Below are 19,667 nucleotides of genomic sequence, written 5' to 3' on the forward strand. Positions count from 1 at the left end.
TTCCAGATTGTCCATCTTCAAGAAGCAACTTTGAAAGTTTGGCCAGTGTTTATTCAGGCCTCCTATCGGGAAGTGTGTGGAAGTTGAGAGAAGTCAGTCCCGGCCCCGAAGATTTTCTGAAAAATAAGTAGTGGGAGTTTTCCCAGAAGCCTTTCTTCAGTCTTAATTCCCACCACTGTGTATAAATCAACACAAATCATTCATGCACATGCCTAATTACTTTACTGCATCCATAGAATAAAAGTAAATAATTTTGCAATCTCGGTGTTCAAATATAAATTGTAGCATTAACAGACTGCTGCCCTAGCTCTGCTGTCCTGTGTGATCTGGGAGACCCCTTGGACTGAAGAAGCAAGTTGTAGTGTGTACTATATGATACGTTGTGTTTAAAGGGGGAAAGGTGCATGGCTTGTGTGTTTCTGGGAGGACAGGAGACCTCCTGAGAGGGCTGAGAGAGAAGTAGAATCCAGAGGACATGCCTTTTTGTCATATACTTTTCTGTATTGTTCTTTTTTTTTTACGCCGAGAAAGTATTGCTTACACAGGTTTTTGTCCTGAATTTCCTTAGAATTCCCGTTTCTGTCACAGCTTTAGCACCATTTTTTTTAAAATTTATTTTATTTATATATTTTTTTGGCTGCATTGGGTCTCCGTTGCTGCGTGCGGACTTTCTCTAGTGGCGGAGAGCAGGGGCTACTCTTCATTGCCGTGCACAGGATTCTCACTGCGATGCCTTCTCTTGTTGCAGAGCACGGGCTCTAGGCAAGCGGGCTTCAGTAGTTGTGGCTCACAGGCTCTAGAGCGCAGGCTCAGTAGTTGTGGCACATGGGCTTAGTTGCTCCACGGCATGTGGAAGCTTCCCGGGCCAGGGCTCGAACCTGTATCCGCTGCATTGGCAGACAGATTCTTAACCACTGTGCCACCAGGGAAGCCCAGCACCATTTATTTTTAATAAGTCCTCAGGAAGGATGGTCATACAGCATTAACTGTAGGGTAGCTCTTTCTGCTCTGTTGGTTCAGCACATATTTATTGAGCTTCTGCCCTGTGCCTGAGCTCTCTCTCCCTCCCTACAGGATGTTTTTTCCCTCGCATGTTTTCCCTTCTCTTCTTGTTCTTTATCTTCTAACTCTGTTCTTCCTCTCCCATCTTTCCTCCCTTTTCCCCTTCTTCTTCCTGCATTGGATCCTTCCAGAAGATGTTGCATCCCCACCGGCGCCAGTGCTAAAAGACTGCTAGCATGGGCAGAGCAGTGTTTTTCCTGGTGTCCTTGGTTTTATTATTTTTAATCCCCTAGGTGTGATTGTAATAGTGTAGGTTTTGCAGTTTAAAGAAATGATGACAGTGCTTTGGAGGGCATATGGCAAAGGGGTCATGAGCACGGAGCCCCAGCTCCACCATGCTTTGTATACTGCCTGGCACATTGTACACACTCAGTGATGTCATTTCCTGTTCAAAAGCATCATTTGGGCCCTGTCTGCACAGAGTTCATTGTTTCTAGTGTTTTTTAAAATGTCCTATAAAACCTCATCTGGATGGGACTTTCTGGGAATTCAATTTGTAAACAGGGGAAGAAAGCAGTCTATTGTCAGACGTGGTGACTTAAAGATCACCTTAAGGAATTCAGCCTTCCTCATATCACCAAAAGCCATGTGGGTTTATTTATTTATTTAATTTAAAAATTTTTCTGGTCGCACCCCACGGCATGTGGGATCCTAGCTCCCCGACTGCACCCGCTGCATTGGAAGCCCGGAGTCTTAACCACTGGACCACCAGGGAAGTCCCTGCTGTGTGGGTTTAAATCTTTAATATTGATAGAAGTAGTGAACACAGTTGGTGGGAGAGGGTAAGTGGAGGTTTATAAGGCAAAAAAACAGCCCTAATACAATAAATAAGCCAAATTGTCTTTACCAGGTATTGCTTGGAGTGAATGGACTAATGCAAGAATTTTCCTAGAAGTAAAATATGCCTTCAGTAAAATTTCAAATGGTACAATTTGCTCTTTCCACTTGGCAATATACCTTGGAGGTCTTGCTCCATCAGCAGTTTGGGATTCATCTTGTTTCATATGGCTGTGGAGTATTTAAACAGTCCTTCTGATGGACACTTAACCATTGTTTCCTGGTTTGGTAGCTACAGGCCCAGGCTGTGAGTGAATAGGGACCAGGATGGGAGAAACGGTATGATCAGTAGAGATCAGATAAATAAGCAAGTGATTTTATTGGCACGCTGTATCTGGTGATGTTAACAAGATAAGCTGTAGGTAGGATAATTTCTCATCAGATTGGAGATATATTTAGAGCCTGTTTCTCATTATATAATGAAAAGCTACTAATTGAGTAGCAGACAATGATATGGGTAATAACTTACTAACTGTCACTTAAGTGAGTTCAAGGATGACAGGTTTCTTTCCTGTATGAGGTACTGGATACATTTTTTTTTAACTCAGATATGGCATCGGGTTCTAGTTGTATTCTAAAGAAAAACGACAGTGCAGTATTTTATTTATAGTTCTGTACTCTGTGAGTGTGTGTGTTGGAGGTTGGAGATGAGTTATATGTAATACACCTTACAGAAATCTGCCCTTCAAATACAAAATCAATTCACCTCTTACCTCAAACCACTCTTCAGTTCCCTTTCAGTAGTCGGTTTTTTTTTTTAAGAAAAGCAACTGGGATAAGATCTTACAAGTCCTTAAGATGGCCTTTATTGCTTTTAACCTATCACTGATTTCATTTCCAGTTACTTCCTAATAAGACAGCTATTCTACCCTGTCTTCATCTAGATAAGCTCATCTTATTTTTGCCTGAAATTGTTGCAAACTCCCAGATCTGCTAGATTTGAGAAAACTTGGATCTCAATAAGTAATTGCATCTCAGTTGGTTATGAGTGGCATGGATTTCTTTTGGCTTGTTTAAAGTTCAAAACTGACAGTAAGCAGGGTTAGTAACTCATCTGGGGATATAAAACATCTTCACAGCCTGGTATTCAATGAATGAACAAAGATAAATTGAATTCTTAATTATAACTACTATAAATTAGATGCTTCTGGATTTTCCTGTTTTACAGCTCTTGTCTCTAAGATCTTGACAGCTTAGATTCAGCTTTGCTGTTGTGTCCTAATAGTGCTTTGCTTAATAAGTTTCAGTGGAAGCTATAGAAACTTAGAGGTAAAATATATTCTTGGAAAAACATCCAAAAATGGGTAACTGAGGTTTACTCTCAAAGATCATGATCCTATTGAAGAAAAGAGTTAAGTACAACTACTTTTCAGTAGTTCTTCCCTTCATCATAATAGGTTCTTCATCTGCCTGGGAGGGGCCAGAGGAGAAGGCAGGAATTGTGCATCCCACGGGACCTCACCTCTGGAGCTCCCAGGAATGCCGTTGTAGGTAACATTAAGCCCACTCTCATTGTAACACCTTTCATTAGTGTTAAATGCATTGTACACAATGGATTATGTGTACAAATAAATGCTTATGGTGCTTTTCACTAAGGCTAGGAACTTGTTTAAAGACTCAAAATGTGTGAAAATACACAGCCTACCTAGTCAGGCAGGAGGGTAGATATTGCCTGTGCCCTTTGCTCTGATCAGGACTGGAATTGTGAGGAAAGCTGTCTCCTATTCTCCATGCCCCGCTTGAGAGGAACAAGGTTAAGCAGCCACCTAGGAATATCCTGAAGGGAAACATGGATAACTTGTAAGCTACTTATTCTTGGAAATATATATAAGGTATAAAGGATGGATGGGGCTGGGTTCCTGTGTTCTGACCTCGATGGCACACAGGTTGCATCATCTCTGCCTGCCTTCTAGATACTTATGAAGACACGGGTTTGTGTCTTGGGCCTCTGAGAGGATTTGGCAATGAACCCTTTGATACCCAAAACTTTTCCAGGAGTGGGTTTGGGTGTAATGAGGTTTTTCTCTCTCAGTTCATGTAATTTTCTCGCCAAACGAGATTCACTGCACAGTTTTGAATCCTACTTTTAAAATGTGGTATCTGCTGTGACTTAAATATTCAGTGGGGCGATTTATAATGGGAGTACCATAATTTAAAATTGGATTTTGCTACTTTGCGTCTGAGAAAATGGGAGGCTTATGACCCTGGTCCCCTCCCCATCTGCCAGCCCTCTCTTTTCTCGGTGGCCCCCGATGTGGTCGCGCGCCAGGGATTCGCGCCAGGCTGGGAGCGCCCGTGGCTGGGCGAACTGCTCTCGGAAAGACCTTCCGATCACCCCCTCACCCTCCCCCGCGCCCACCGCCCCTAGCCCGGCCCCGTCCCGCGCCCGCACCCTCCGCGCGCATTGGTGCAGCCGGCTGTCTGTCCCCGCCCTCTGGGGGAGGGGGCGCCGCGGGGCTGCGTTCTCTGCAGAGGGCTGCTTGCTCCGGGTGCGACCGTGGCTTCCCGCCTACCCGTGCGCCCAGCCCAGCGAGCGCCCCCGCGACCTCGGCGACAGCGTCGACCAGGGACCCCGGCGCCCGCGGTAAGTGAAGAGGGCGAGTAGGTTGCAGGTAAAGGGTGCGGACCGGTGCACCTGCGCGGCAAAGTGGGCGGGAGGTGCCCACTGGACACCGGGAATCCGGGCCGCCCGAGGTGGCCGGAGTGAGAATCGGGAAGGTCGTTTGTCTGCAGAAATCTCCAGCCAGCGCGACCCTCGAAAGCTCTGCCCACATCTATCCTCTGCGCGTTACAGCTCGTGTTGCTGGTAGCTTTTTTCCTTCTTTACCCTTTTGGGGGAAAATAGAGTGCCGGGTTCCTGGACATTATAATTGTGCAGATAGCTTGAAGCTGGGTTATGTCTTCCACGCCCGCCCCAGCACTTCCCTTTTTGAGTACTTTCTGCTACGCTCTAGCTCCTGCCATAAGGCGATTCAAGCCGAAGGAGAGACGCCCTCCTCCAGGAGAAAGCTTCGTGGTCCACATCTGGCGCTGGGAGAGATTCACTGCTTTCCCCAGGAAGTGGCTGCTCTTTGCCTCCGTGCTTCTCTGCTCACGGGAAAAGGGGAAGGGGTATTTTTTGTGGCAGTAGACTTGCGATTCTATCAGGAAATTACAACAGGGACTTTAAGATTGCCCAGGCGATAAAACTATTTGTGCAGGTTAAGGGAGAATCATTTGCAGTCTAATGTCCTGCAAAGTTTTAGTATCTACAGGCTGCATTTTCCCCATTTCAGTTAGGTTTTGTTTGCGTATTTATTTCTGCATCATGATATACATTTAAGTGAGCTTCTCAAGCAGTTGTCTTTGGGCAATCCAGATTAGTTTCAAATGATACATTCCTAAACATGATCCGATTTCAGTATTTCTATTAGCTATACAGCCTCTGGTTAATAAAAACTCTCAGGCACTGAGAACTCACAAGAGGTGACGAGACTTAAGGAGCTATAATCAGCTGTGGTTCTTGTGCTTATGGAAACATCGTATGAGGAGGAACACTGTAAAATGTTCATATTTTAGTTCCATCATTGTTCTAGGATGACTTTGCCTTTCTGTCAGGGGCATGGAGTATGTAACACTCAACCTAAGAGAATATTTACTTAGATCATGAACTGATTTTCAGAGTTCCAATTCCTTCTGTGGTTCACAGAATCAAGAGCTACCCAAATAAACCTTCAACAGTGAAGGATTTACAAAAAAAAAAAAAAAAAATACAAAGAAAGAGTCCCTTTGCTTATTTTAGGACATCCATCAACTAAAATTCATAGGATTTTTGTTAGGTGATCACCTCACGTCTCTATTCATTGGTACCCTCATACCGTTCTGTGGATTGATTTAAAATATACCTTTATATTTATATGTAACTAATCAGTTTGCCAATTGCATATCTTATCAACTTATTTCTGGCTTTCAAATTAGTTCCAGAACCACAAAAATAAAATATAAAGAACTGCAAAAGCTTAAATTTTAAAATAGCAAGAACTCAGTCTAGTCTTGGTTCAGTTATCAGTTGATGGGCTACATTATGGTAACACAACCATTTAAGCAATTTTTAAATTTTTTTCACTAGCGAGTCTAGTGCAGATTAGCATCTCCAAACAATTCATTTTTCTGATGAAACTCTTAAAACCCAGTTCCAGAGGACGGGCTTTAGAAACAGGCAATCTTGGGTTGAATCTGAGCTCTGTTATCGATTAGCTGTATAATCTAGAGCAAGTTACTTAACCTCTCTAGGCCTCAATTTCTTCATCTGTAGATGGTGATACCACCACCTACTCTGTAATGTTGTGGGAAGATTAGAGATGTAAAAGTGCTTATTAGCACTTCCTGATAGACAGGAGTTGCTCAATAAATGTCAACTATTATTACCATTCACTCTGACCTTCAACTATGTGCTCGTTATGGAAAATGTCTGAACTGCAGATACTTAGGAAAAAAAGTCAAAATTACACAAACAGATTTAAGAGTGGAGAATGACAGTAATGTTAAAAATTTCCCAAGGCATGTATGAAAAGTAGCACCTCCTTCATGGAACATACATTTTTAGAACAGAAACCTTATGGTATAATGGAAAGAACATTAGAGAGTCAAAGTCTTCAGTTCTAACTCTGGCTATGACCTCATCTAACTGTGTGGCTTTTAGCAGGCCAGCTGCCCACTCTGGAGCTCAGTTTCTTCATCTGGCTCGACTTGAATAATCTCAAATAATCTCTAAGATCCTTTGCAACTTCAGAGCTCTTTACTGCATTAATAAAAATTACACCCTGCCCTTCATTGTTTTTTGTTGTTCATGGTGGTGTGGTGGTTTTTGTTTGTTAACTTGCAATTCAGAGTCATAAACGATTCGTAAAGACAACACAACTCCAGAACTGATAAAATAATATCAGATTTGCAGAGTAATCCAAAATGAAGTTTTAACAAACAGACAGCAAAAGAAATTCACACTGAAATCTTTTGGATAGGGCAAAAGTAAACCCCAATTTTTATTCTCCAGTCATTTTAGTAAGTTATTATATGGGAAACATGCCCAGTAGAACCATATGCATTCAACTGAAATAGTCTCTATAGAAAACAGTAGGCTGATGGTGAAATAAAATACCACTCTCTTTTCTCTTATCAGGTTGACCCTTAAATAAAACAAAAATCTATCCAGTAAAAGGGCTTTCATGAAGAAATTAAAGAGATAAATTACAAGTAATAGTGAAACAAGGCATTTTTATAACTGGAAAAACCACCTAAAACAACTGTATGGAGTAAGACGAAAGGAGTGATTACATCGGGAAGAAATTTTACTTAGTGTGATATTTTTGCCTACTTTTTTGTCATAAAAGGCTGCTAAGGAAGAGAGGATACAGATTTCTAGAGAAAGAAAGAGTGTAATATAAAAATGGAGATCACAGTTCCTGAAATACAAGTAGAAAGCAAGGATGAGAAGAGATCAGCAGAGGTTAGTCCTCAGAATGAGAGGCAGGAGGAAAAAGCATCGACGCTTTGCTTCAAGAGAAGAAAGAAAGCAGCCAAAGCAATGAAGCCCAAAGCTGGCTCTGAAGCTGCTGATGCAGCAAGGAAGCGTCCCCCAGAAGCAGGAGCTTCTTATCAGCCAGAGCCCCCCGGGGGGGCCTGGGCTTCCATCAAACGCCTTGTAACACGCAGCAAAAGGTCAGATTCTTCAAAGCAGCCAAAGCCCTTTGAGGCAAAAGTGCAACCTGAAATCAATGCTGAGGATGATAATTCTAAAAAAAAGGCAAAATCCAGACTCAAGATTCCTTGTATAAAATTCTCAAAAGGGGAGAAAAGAAGTAATCATTCCAAAATTATAGAAGACTCAGACTGCAGTATCAAAGTCCAACGACAGGCTGGAAGTTTGGATACAAAAACTCTGACCCAATCAGATGACCAGGCAGCAAAGACCAAGTCGAAGCAGGATGTAAGGGAAGATGTCTCACAGAAAGGGAGTGATGAGGTCTGTGAATCAAATGTGAACAACAGCATAACTTCTCCTGGAGAGAAAGTGATTTCAGTAGAACTTGAGTTAGATACAGGGCATTCTGCTATTCAAACAGGAACTCTAATCCTTGAAAAAGATATTGAAACGCTTGAGGAAAAACAAAGCATTCAACCTCAGCAAGCAAGCCCACTGGAAACTTCAGACACAGAACACCAGCTCCCAGTGGTTTCTGATGTTCCTCCCTCACCTGCAGTCCCAGATCAACAAATTCTGGAAGAAGCCAGAAACAGTATCCTAGAAAGTGGACCAGACTGGAAAGACCGTGAAAGTAAAGAGACTGTTGCTGAGGAGAGCAAGCCGAAAGATACTGAACTGAGCCAGGAATCAGATTTTCAAGTAAATGAAATCACTGCAGAAAAACCCAAACCAGAAGAAAGCAAAAGAATGGAGCCAATTGCTATTATTATCACAGACACTGAAATCAGTGAATTTGATGTTAAGAAATCTAAAAATGTCCCTAAGCAATTCTTAATTTCAATCGAAAATGAGCAAGTGGGGGTTTTTGCTAATGATAGTGGTTTTGAGAGTAGAACTTCAGAACAATATGAAACACTCTTAATAGAAACAGCTTCTTCTCTTGTCAAGAATGCTATCCAGTTATCTATAGAACAGCTGGTTAATGAAATGGCCTCTGATGATAATGCAAAAAGCAATCTTCTACAGTGACTTAATTTCCACATCATGGGAGGGAAAAAATGCTTAATGGTAAATTATTTTACATATTTGTGGTATTTCTTATTCAGTAACAAATGAGAGATTTAACATCTGTAGAATTTAAAGGTACAGTTCAAACCCAGAAGTGCTAAAGAATTAAGTTGTAAAATCCTCCCTTATCACTGAAATGTAGCCACTTCTGGATTGAAGGAAGTCAGTACAGATTGCAATGAAAAGTAATATCTAGGAAATTGCTAAAATGGTTTGTGGAGATTAGACTGCCTGGGAGAAGCAAGATGTATTTATTGAGCACTTGCCGTATGCCATAAGCTCTTTAATGTCCTCTGATGTCACAAAGCCTGGTTTCCTTTTAAAAGTTCAACACTGTGTATAGGTTAACATCGCATTCTGTTTTCAACAACTTTTTTTTTACAGTGCACTTTTATGTTGTATAAAATGGTGATAAGGTGAGCTATTTTTGTGAATGTGTGACTTATAGCTGTTATACTCCTAGGTAGTAGTCTTACCTCAAAAAAATACTGCAGGGCTTCCCTGGTGGCACAGTGGTTGAGGGTCCGCCTGCCGATGCAGGGGACGCGGGTTCGTGCCCCGGTCCGGGAGGGTCCCACGTGCCGCGGAGCGCTGGGCCTTTGAGCCATGGCCGCTGAGCCTGCGCGTCCGGAGCCTGTGCTCCGCAACGGAAGAGGCCACAACAGTGAGAGGCCCGCATACCGCAAAAAAAAAAAAAAAAAAATACTGCAAACCAAAAAAATAATAGTTTGATTAAACATGAGTGGTTTTCTAGTCTTGCTCAAGTTCCTTACAAAAGCCATTCACAAATTACTTCAAACAGGCAAATAATTACCAAGTGCAAAGGTGTGGAAACAGGGAGTGCATTTTCCATCTCCATCTTTCTTCTGCCACAAGCAGACCTGTATAAAAATCCACTTGCGCACGCGGGCTTCCCTGGTGGCGCAGTGGTTGAGAGTCCGCCTGCCGATGCAGGGGACACGGGTTCATGCCCCGGTCTGGGAAGATCCCACATGCTGCGGAGTGGCTGGGCCCGTGAGCCATGGCCGCTGAGCCTGCGCGTCCGGAGCCTGTGCTCCGCAACGGGAGAGGCCACAACAGTGAGAGGCCCGCGCACTGCAAAAAAAAAAAAAAAAAAAAAAATCCACTTGCGCATGGGATCATCTGCTGAAAAGCTAAAAACAAAAAACAGGGTTTCCCTGGTGGCGCAGTGGTTAAGAATCCGCCTGCCAATGCAGGGGACACGTCGGGTTTGAACTCTGGTCCAGGGAAGATCCCACATGCCGCAGAGCAACTAAGCCAGTGCACAACTGCTGAGCCTGTGCTCTAGAGCCCGTGAGCCACAACTACTGAGCCTGCGTGCCACAACTACTGAAGCCTACGCAGCTAGAGCCTGTGTTCCGCAACAAGAGAAGCCACCGCAATGAGAAGCCCGTGCACCGCAACAAAGAGTAGCACTCGCTCACTGCAACTAGAGAAAGCCCACACGCAGCAACAAAGACCCAACTCAGCCAAAAAATAAATAATTTTTTTAAATTAAAACAACAAAAAGTGGATTATTTTCCATCCAGGAGAAGACAAACTTCCCAAGTAACAGATTACCACATATAACACACGATTCGTCTTGCAAGATTAAATCTCTGGAGACTGTCTTCATCAATCTCTCCTCAAAGAGGGGAGAGTGGACTCAAAGCAAACCTGGCAATAAAAGTCATAGGAAATCATAATTTAGTGAAAATATTCATGCTTGGCTAAGAATGAGCCAAATACATCTTTCATTGTGCCTATGTGTTGAGAGACACCAGTAAAAATTTTACACGGATATTGAAAATAAACTTTTTCATCAGTAATTTTAGTCCAACTAGTCCCTTACAAAAAAAAAAAATGAACTTAATATAACAATGAGAAGGGCTTGTTTGCATTTTATTCAGTTATTTAAATCATCAATCTCAATGATTGTCATATTTTTTGAAAAAATAAGTAATTATTTCAACCTTTCCTTGTGTGAAATGACCCTAATACTGCAACCCACTTCCGTACCTCACAGGTCAGGGTTCCTATTGTACAGTCCTCCACTGTCTAAACTGAGTGACAGTGTCACTCTGAAAGTAGATGAAGTAATGAAGAGCTTTTGCTTGAGTTGTAAGGTATTTGTACATTCTTGGAGAAAAGAATGTACATTAGATGATTTCAAATGATCTGGTGACTTCCTGCATTATTTATGGATTGCATACAGAAAGTATGTGCTAATTTGTCCCATAGAATCTTTGTTTCTTCCTGTAAGTACATATTGAGACCTCTGGCAGAAGAACCTAATCTGACTTTGGAACTGAACCAGATAATGGATATTATTAGCAAGATTCTTTGCTGAAGTGTAAATGTATTCCCCGTATTCCCCCAGATTTTCCTACCTTCATGCTTATAACCTTGGGGGGTGGGGTGGGAGGAAGAGGGAAGCTACCAAAATCCTTCAGTTTCACAAGATGAAAAGTGGATCTTTCAAAACATGACCCAAGAAATCAATTTCATTTAATTGTATAATTTTTAAACATTTTTTAAAAAAAGACTGCTAAGTCATCCTCCCTAAAGACTCTTTTTAATTCACTATATGTGGTGCTAATGGACTTGGACAGCTACCAGCAACTACATATTTAAAAGTGAGCAATTTAAAAAGACTGATTAAAGTTGGTGCATTTAACAGTGTTTCGAAGAATCCTGCCTTCATTTACTGCAAGGATGGCTCAAGCCATATTCTTTCATTGTAAATTTTTAGTAATTTCTCATGAATAAGCAAAAAGTATAGCATTTACCAGTTATTGAAAATATTTTGAAATGTGCAGGTGTATTTATTTGGGAGTTTTAAAAACGTGAGGTAAATATGTGTAATGAAATTCTTCTAAGAAAGTAACATTTGATCTAAGTAGTCCTAGGTTTCTATTTTTTTTCCACTGTGGTGTGGTACATATTTGGTTAGAATGTATTATAATTGATAGTTTTTGTGATGACATGTGTACTCTATTTGCATTCATTCTTAAGTGGTTTCTCCTCAGTCTTTTCTATTGAGAATATCTGGTGAATTAAATAAGTAGGATCCAGTTTGAAAAAGGATTCCAGAAATTAATTGGTCTCAATCTGATTATATCTGCTACATGGCCAAATCCCACTACTATGAATTGTAAGGTGATCTAAATTGTTTTGTTGTTATAGAAATAATTAGGAATCAGATGACTTAGAAGTTTCTCATATTTTTTTTATTTTAATGGTATTTATTTTAAGCAATTTGACCTTATATGCAAGACATTAAATGAATATAAATAGGTTCTTATTCAATTCACATCCATTTGACAATATTAAAATATCACTTAAAAGGCAATTTAATAACACCACATTAATTTTCCTTTAAATTTGCTGTGGTATAAATGCTGCTTTTAGTGAACATTTATTAAGTAGCTGGGATTCAGTTTCTCTTTAAACTCGATTTTACAAGGCTGGTTGGTTTATCAGGTAACTTCTTCAGCACATTATCTTCCCCCTTTTAAGATTCAAGTATTATTCAGTTTGCTTTACAACAAGCGAATACAAAAATCCTCCTCTATTTTGTGTAGCACTATTCACTTAACATTTTCTCAAAGTACTTTATAGGATATAAAAATAGTCCCTGGTCACATTTAAGTAAAGGTAGCAGAAAACAGAAGAACATTCAAAGAGGAATCATGTTCCCTGCCACCTCCTCCACCTCAAGGAACAATAAGCATTTGGTACAAATGGAGTTCTTCAGAAAAGCTGTCAGCATAATTTTCTTTGAAGATAATCCATTTGACAGCACGAAGTTTGTGATCTTAATTGGTCTACTATTTAATGAAGTCTTAAAAACTCTGATTTATTTCTGAGCGATTACGTTATTTCACCAATATGTGTGAATAGCCTTCCAGCTAAAGGCTTTTAGAAATAATGGATCATGAGAGGGCACCAGTCGAATCTGGCTTCTGCAAAAAATCCAGAGTTAACTTCATCCATAAGTTTCTAACTTCAAGTTGCCTTATTTTTTATAGTTAATAATTAATTTGGGGGGATTTACAGCAGAATTAACATAATTATTAAGCTTTAGAATCCATTGTTTGAAAATACCCCTTTAATGTCAACTTTATTCAAATGTGTGAAGTCTGCTTTCTAATTTCACCTGATACTCAATACATTAGGGGTGGACTTTTCTGCCTGCCCTTTCTGCATTTTTAAACATCCTCATTTAAGGTTTAGCGTTTCTTAGTTTCAAATTCCTGTGATGTTTTATTGCTTCACAAACATGAAGTTTCTCATTATACAGAATTCAAAATTTCAATATGTAGTACATTTTATGGCACATTTTTGAAGTTTTTTTGTAATCCTTACTTAGTTACAAAAATTTAACAGAAAGAAACTACTTAAATTTAGATTAAATTCAATTTATTCAACATGTGTTGGGTATGACACATGCCAAACACTGATAAAGGGGACAGTCTCCCTGCCCTCGAAGAGCTCAACCTAGGGAGCCGCAGCAGCTGAAACTTGGACAGGGGTTAAGGCAAAGAACCACAGTAATGCAGCATCGTGAGTGCTTGGAGACTAAAGAGAAAGAGATTCATTTTGTCTGGTATGAGGAGATGGTCATATAAATACAGGGGCAGTTTGATAGCATTCGGTTGCTAAATAGCTTAAAAGTATATTCCTTCTGATTTGTGAACAGGTGCAGAAAAAAGCCTGCATAATGTTACATATTTATAGTAGTTCTTTGTAAAAATGTTAAGTGGATGAGCTATTATGAAAGCAGAAGTTCCAATTTGTATTTCTCATTAAAATTAGTACTATATTATTGTGGATCAGATGCGAATATTAAAGAAATCATACTCTGTAGAAAAAAGGTTTCAAACCTGAATTAATATATGTACTGTTAATACAAAATAAATGTTATATTGGCTCATGTTTATTTTATTTATCCAAATCTTTTAAGAGAAACGTGGTATAGTACATTAATTTCCTAAAACCATAAAGATCACACTGAAACTACTGAGTTCGTACCACCAAAAGTTCTATTCTCCTGAGTGTTGGCCAAACTTTACAAGACATGCCTAAAAGAGCCCACCTCCAGCAAAGAGAAACACAAACACCTCGAACTTGAATTCAATTTCACTGAAATAATTCCATCTAAAGGGCAATTCTGACTTTGATGCCATCTATGAAGTTGACAGAAGTGTACTTGTTTTCATTGTCTCTTGCCATTGTCACTAGTTGTCTTTTCTGTATTAACCTATAAATTGGTAATAATCTGTATGGTTTTCCAAATTACTAAGTGATCTTTATGTGGAAATGCTTATTCAGATGGTGCCTGCTAAAGCTGGGTGTTTCAAAAGTTCTGTGTTTATTAAGACACTGATTTTCTTCCCTTAACATCAGCAACCCTGTTTTTTTCTTAAGCACAGCCCATTGACAGTAAATAGGCACTATGAAAGAATGTGCTTTCCAAATCTTGGGACCAATTTAAACTTGATAGCGTCTTAAAAGTCCTAAAACTAAACTTTGTTCCAAAATAAAATGTCTTGTTAAGGTACACTGTACATAGGGTATTTAATATTTCACACTTTGCAGAATTTAAAAAATTTTATTAAATCACATCTTTCTAATTTAAGAGAAAAGTACATAACCTTTTGCAACACTTGTCCTCTCAGGCAATTCTGCCCTTAACGCTGAATTCTGGAGTTCCCAATCCCTTGGAGAAGTACATACCTTTCTTTTTTTCCCTGAAGCTTGAGATCACTGGAGGCTAAGTTCCTGAACTTAGGGAAAAAAGCAAGTATATGTATATATGTACATGAGCACACTATACATTCACAGAAAATCCTCAGCAAAGCTGGGCACAGACACTACGAACAATTAAGGAAAACCTACGTGAGGGGAGGATGGTGGCTCCTAGGTTGGGAAACTCCCAAACTTAAAACTGTCTCTGTAAAAAAAAAAAAAAAAAAACTGTCTCTGTAAATTCCAAACTATCATAATAGCAATGGTAGTGGTGTCCAGCAGTTTCTGCATGTTAGCAAGACGAGACGCACTTTCCTCACAATTTGTTTCGTGGCTAGACTCAAATAGGACTTTTGGCCTTATCTTGATATTTATGACAGTGCAATTATAGAGCAGAGATTAAGCCTTTCCTACACTTTTCACAGCTATACTTGTTGCCATAAAAAACAGGCCTTCCAATTCCATATTCCTGGGAGATAGGGAGCACAGGGTGACACAAAAGCAGATGCAGTCATTTGTACACTTGTACTCAAACCTTTTATTCCCAAATCCCTACTTTGACATCTGTACCTTCAGAACACAGGAAGGTCCAGTCAGTATAGCTACAAGTGGGTCTCTGGACCATATCTGTGATCAGTCACAGGTAAGAGTAATGCAGCTACAGGCATGCATGCTCAAACCAATCAAATATCCTCATATATAAATTACAATGCAGAGGTTCCGTGTGGAATAGCCATTTGTGGTATAAAAACTTAACTAGAGGACTTCCCTGGTGGCGCAGTGGTTAAGAATCTGCTTGCCAATGCAGGGGACACAGGTTCAATCCCTGGTCCGGGAAGATCCCACATGCCACAGAGCAACTAAGCCCGTGTGCCACAACTGCTAAGCCTGCGCTCTAGAACCCGCGAGCCACAACTACTGAGCCCTCGTGCCACAACTACTGAAGCCCGCACACCTAGCCGGTGCTCCACAACAAGAGAAGCCACCGCAATGAGAAGCACGCGCACTGCAACGAGTAGCCCTCGCTCGCTGCAACTAGAGAAAGCCCCCATGCAGCAACGAAGACCCAACACTGCCAAAAATAAATAAAATTAATTTATTTTAAAAAACCCAAAACTTAACTAGAGTATTTCTATCCCCCTGATCAAAATAACTGGTTAGAACTCTTCTTGTACTCTGTGAAGGCTAACATGCACGGAATGCCAAAATAATTGGTCGCTCACTATTCAATTCAGGTGAAAAAAAGTCAACCTTTCAGATGTGCCACAAACAGCCTTATCAGTAATTTGGCTTATTTCAGAGTGAATTTCAGAATTACCTTTTTAGTTTCATGGGTTTTCTTCTCTATACTCAATATCTGGCTGGTGTTTTTTTCTGACCTATGGAAGGATTAAAAGTGAATGATAATCATCATGGCTCATTAAGCTCCAAGACTTTCTATATTTATCTGGGTGGTCTTAACCTTTTTTCATTAAGGTACAATTTACATACAGTAAAATACGCCCTTTTTAGTGCACAGTTCTACACATTTTGACAAACACATAGTTGTGTCACCGAGGGAGTATTCATTTTTTCTTATTCTGATTTCATTGTTCTTTATACCACCTGTGTATTTTAGTTTAATATAATTTCCTGGCTGCATCAGTGAAAACTGCTACTTGCTGCAGAAATTCAAAATAAGGGCTTCTTAGACTCAACATTTAACCCAGGATAAGGAAAGGCACGGCTGCCTTGCACAGCTGTTCAAACTATACAGCCCAACTCCAGAAGCACGCATTTGGTGAGTGACGCCCCCTAGAGTTTATTGTGCATAATTTGCATGGCTCTATGTGGTGGGTCTGAACATAACCACCAGTTTGAGAGATCTGCAAAACTGGTGATGTTAACAGTGAAACAGGAAATGTTTTAAATTTTAAAAAGGAGCCTTCCATTTATATGCCTTTCCTCCCACACTTTAAAATGTTGTGATAGAAAGAGAGGACAGGTACCACCGAGCTCACAGCAGACTATGCACATATGTGAAAGAAGGGCAATGTTGGGAAATGAGAACTGGTCCAGTAAAAAAATCTTTTGAGACTCACTCCACTGGAATCTTTGGTCTGCATTTTAAAACCTTTTCCCTTATCTTTGCAAATGTATCCTTTTCCTATAGAACCACCATAGGTTCTTTAGATTTTCCTCCCTACAAGGCACTTAGTACAAATGCCAGAAACCAAAAAAAAAATTTTTTTTTCAATTAGGTATTTTCCTACATATGGTTTGGACTAAGTACCATATGGCTTCCACTACAGAAAAATGCGGCAGAGCTAAATTCACAAGATCTCATTCCTCAAAGGCCTGTTTGGTCCACAAAAATCTAACATGAACCTTCCTGAAATTCAGTAATAGCATAGATCAGACAATGGATAACAACTGCAGCTGATGAAGGCCTCCTTCCCAGGCCTCCTTCCTGCACAAGCCTCTCCCCCAGCTCCCAAGAGAGCAAGGACCAGTTCAGTTGTGCAGAGAAGCTCTCCCAGAGCACTGCTATTCCTTCAGATTTCTGACATAAAAGGACACCAAGGTTTTCTAACAGCTTAAGGGAAGATCCTTTATTTCCATTATTTTGATACAATATCACCAAGTTGTTTCAATGAAAAAAGTTTCAACATTATATAAATACTGGAAGAGAATTTATCTGGGAGGAAGCAGGTTCATTCTCCCAAGTTGCCCAAGCCCAAGTTGGCTAATCAGTTGTAAAATAAATTTAAGAGAAGCATTTGGTGATGAGGTACAAAGTCCTAGGATAATATTAATAGTAAATTGTAAGCAGAAATTATGGGGAGGAAAGGGTAGCCTGTATTCACTCAGTATTGGAAGGTACAAGAACTCTATTAGAGAATGTCTCAGCCGTCTCGGAGAATGAAACTGGTGGAAGGAAGTGAGGGAAGAAAAGGATAAAGAACAGCAGCTTAGAAAGCCAGTTGTTGAATCACAGTTGAAAGAGAAAGTAAATTTCAGAAAATAATATACAGGCCAAACTCCGAGGTTGTGGCTATGAAGAAAAGAAGCAAGAGGTAAGAAACTAGGGAGTATTTACTCAAATGTCCCTGGATTTATCTCTTGACCAGGTAGAACACCAAAAACTGAGTCTGATGTCTGATTAGAAGAACAAATGTGATTGAGACTAAAATTCTGAAGACTTAATGTTAAAGACTTACAAGAATCCTCAGAAATGCTTGATATAACAAGCACACTAAATGTGATATTTTAAAAAGTTATCTGCTGCTGTACAGGTAAATTGGAAGCATCTTGATCAAAGAGGGATGTCAGTATATTTCAGTACCTAATATATTATGGGATTCAAGGAAGATTCTCATTAGTCATGACTCTATAAAGTGAAGCAAGATTCAGGAATAGCTAAGTATTAAATATATGTGAATTAAGCAAACAGTGATGCCAAATTTGAGCATAATGTAAAATAGACTTTTAAAAGGTACACTGGTGCCACCTTTTGGCCAGATTAAATATTTACACAAATTACAAACTACGATCACATTTTAATTTCAGAGAGACCTTATTATAGACACAATTGTTTAGTTCAAAGGTTATATGAACAGACTTAAAACTGTCTTGTTGCTTAATACATCTATGATTTTTAATAATCACATTTTGTACCTTTGAAAAGATGGCATAAAAGTGAATACAGATAGAAATTTAATTCTGAACAAACACATCTCATACTCCATAAGAACTGTATTAACTTCAAAGATGACTGGGACAAAAATCGCTAAATTTAAGTTTTGTATCCTTTAGCTCTTAACAATCCTCATAAAACTTACTTTGCCCTTCTAGACCAGGAGTAGCCTATCTCGGCACTACTGACATTTTGGGCTGGAAAACTCTTCGTTGTGGGGCCTATACTCTACACTGTGAGATGTTTAGAGCACCCTCGGTCTCTCTACCCACTAGATGCCAACAGCAACCTTCCCCTACCCCTACCCAGCTGTGACAACCCAAAACACCTCCACATTGCCAAATTTCACCATGGTGCAAGGGGACCACCCCGTGTGATAGTTAAATTTATGTGTCTAACTTGACTGGGCCATGGGATACCCAGATATTTGGTCGAACATTATTCTGGATGTGTCTGTGTTTCTGGATGAGATTAACATTTGAATCAGTAGACTGAGTAAAGTAGACTGCCCTCTCTAATGTGAGTGGCCCTTGTCCAACCAGTTGAAGGCCTGAATAGAAAAAGCTGACCCTCCTAAGAGTAAGGGTAACTTCTGCCTATTAAGTTGGGACATTGGTCTTTTCCTGCCTTTGTGATTCTCAAACTACAAAGTTTGGACTGGAACTACACCATTGGCTTCCCTGGGTTTCCAGCTTACCAACTGTAGATCTTGGGACTTGGCCTCAATATCTGCATGAGCCAATTCTTTATAATCAATCACTCACTCAATCTCTCTCTCTCTCTCTCTCTCTCACACACACACACACACACACACACACACACACACACACACACACACACACACACACACACACACACACACACACACACACACACACACACAGTGTGGTTCTGTTTCTCTGGAGAACCTGACTAATACGTCCTGGCTAAGAACCACTGTTGCAGATTACGCTACTGGAGGAGATAGAGAGAAAATAGGGAAGAAAGGAAGGAGCAAAGCAAGAAACTTCTGGGAAATGACTACATAGCACCTTTCTTTCCAGAGATGGCAGTTGGAAAGCACTTGATTAGGACATCACTTTTCTATTAACACAGATTATGGCTGGTAAGAATTGGACTCACTGATGCATTTTTGCATCACACATCCAAAGTGTTACCTGGTACAGAGACCACTTACCTCAACACTAGGAAGACAACATTTGGCAGACACTGCTGTAAAATAAGAACACATTCTATAAGCTGAGTTAATAAAAGGTTTTGTTTATGATCAAGTCACATTAATTTATCTGTCATGATAAAATACATGAAATTCACAGTTTTCATTCCAAATGGAGAATACGAAACTTTCTGAAATAATGTTTCTGAAGCAAACTCACAATACATTAGGTGGAAGAGTTTAACCATACAATATATTATTGATTTCAGTCTCCTGTATTATGTGTTACTATTACTAGTACTTTGAAGATTTCTTCAGGGGCCCTTTTTCATTGTACAAGTTTTTGCTTTTTTTCTTTTTCTTTTTTTGGCCGTGCTGTGCAGCTTGTGGGATCTTAATTCCCCGACCAGGGATCAAACCCAGGCCTTCGGCAG

At 40.0% G+C, this 19,667-nt stretch overlaps 2 protein-coding genes across 6 annotated transcripts in view; both read left to right on the forward strand.

Moving 5' to 3' along the window:
- The window catches only part of MTHFD1 (methylenetetrahydrofolate dehydrogenase, cyclohydrolase and formyltetrahydrofolate synthetase 1), a 58,637-nt gene extending 58,494 nt beyond the window's left edge, over positions 1-143 (forward strand). For all 5 annotated transcript variants that reach the window (XM_030855205.3, XM_060294893.2, XM_060294894.2 and 2 more), the window contains one exon: positions 7-143. The gene's annotated coding sequence lies outside the window, so the exon portion shown is untranslated. The remainder of the gene's footprint in view (positions 1-6) is intronic.
- A 4,201-nt stretch (positions 144-4,344) lies between these two features.
- Positions 4,345-13,588, forward strand: AKAP5 (A-kinase anchoring protein 5). Its single transcript, XM_060294897.1, has 2 exons — positions 4,345-4,483; positions 7,058-13,588. The coding sequence occupies exon 2, from the start codon at positions 7,325-7,327 to the stop codon at positions 8,609-8,611; it is 1,287 nt and encodes a 428-aa protein (XP_060150880.1). The 5' UTR covers positions 4,345-4,483; positions 7,058-7,324; the 3' UTR covers positions 8,612-13,588.
- The last annotated feature ends 6,079 nt before the right edge of the window (positions 13,589-19,667 follow it).

The sequence above is a fragment of the Globicephala melas genome, chromosome 2 (genome assembly GCF_963455315.2).
Source record: "Globicephala melas chromosome 2, mGloMel1.2, whole genome shotgun sequence".
NCBI classification, from domain to species: Eukaryota; Metazoa; Chordata; class Mammalia; order Artiodactyla; family Delphinidae; genus Globicephala; species Globicephala melas.

Bases quoted from the DNA above. Each gene is read 5' to 3' on its own strand.
- AKAP5 (XM_060294897.1), top strand. From the start codon at position 7,325: ATGGAGATCACAGTTCCTGAAATACAAGTAGAAAGCAAGGATGAGAAG.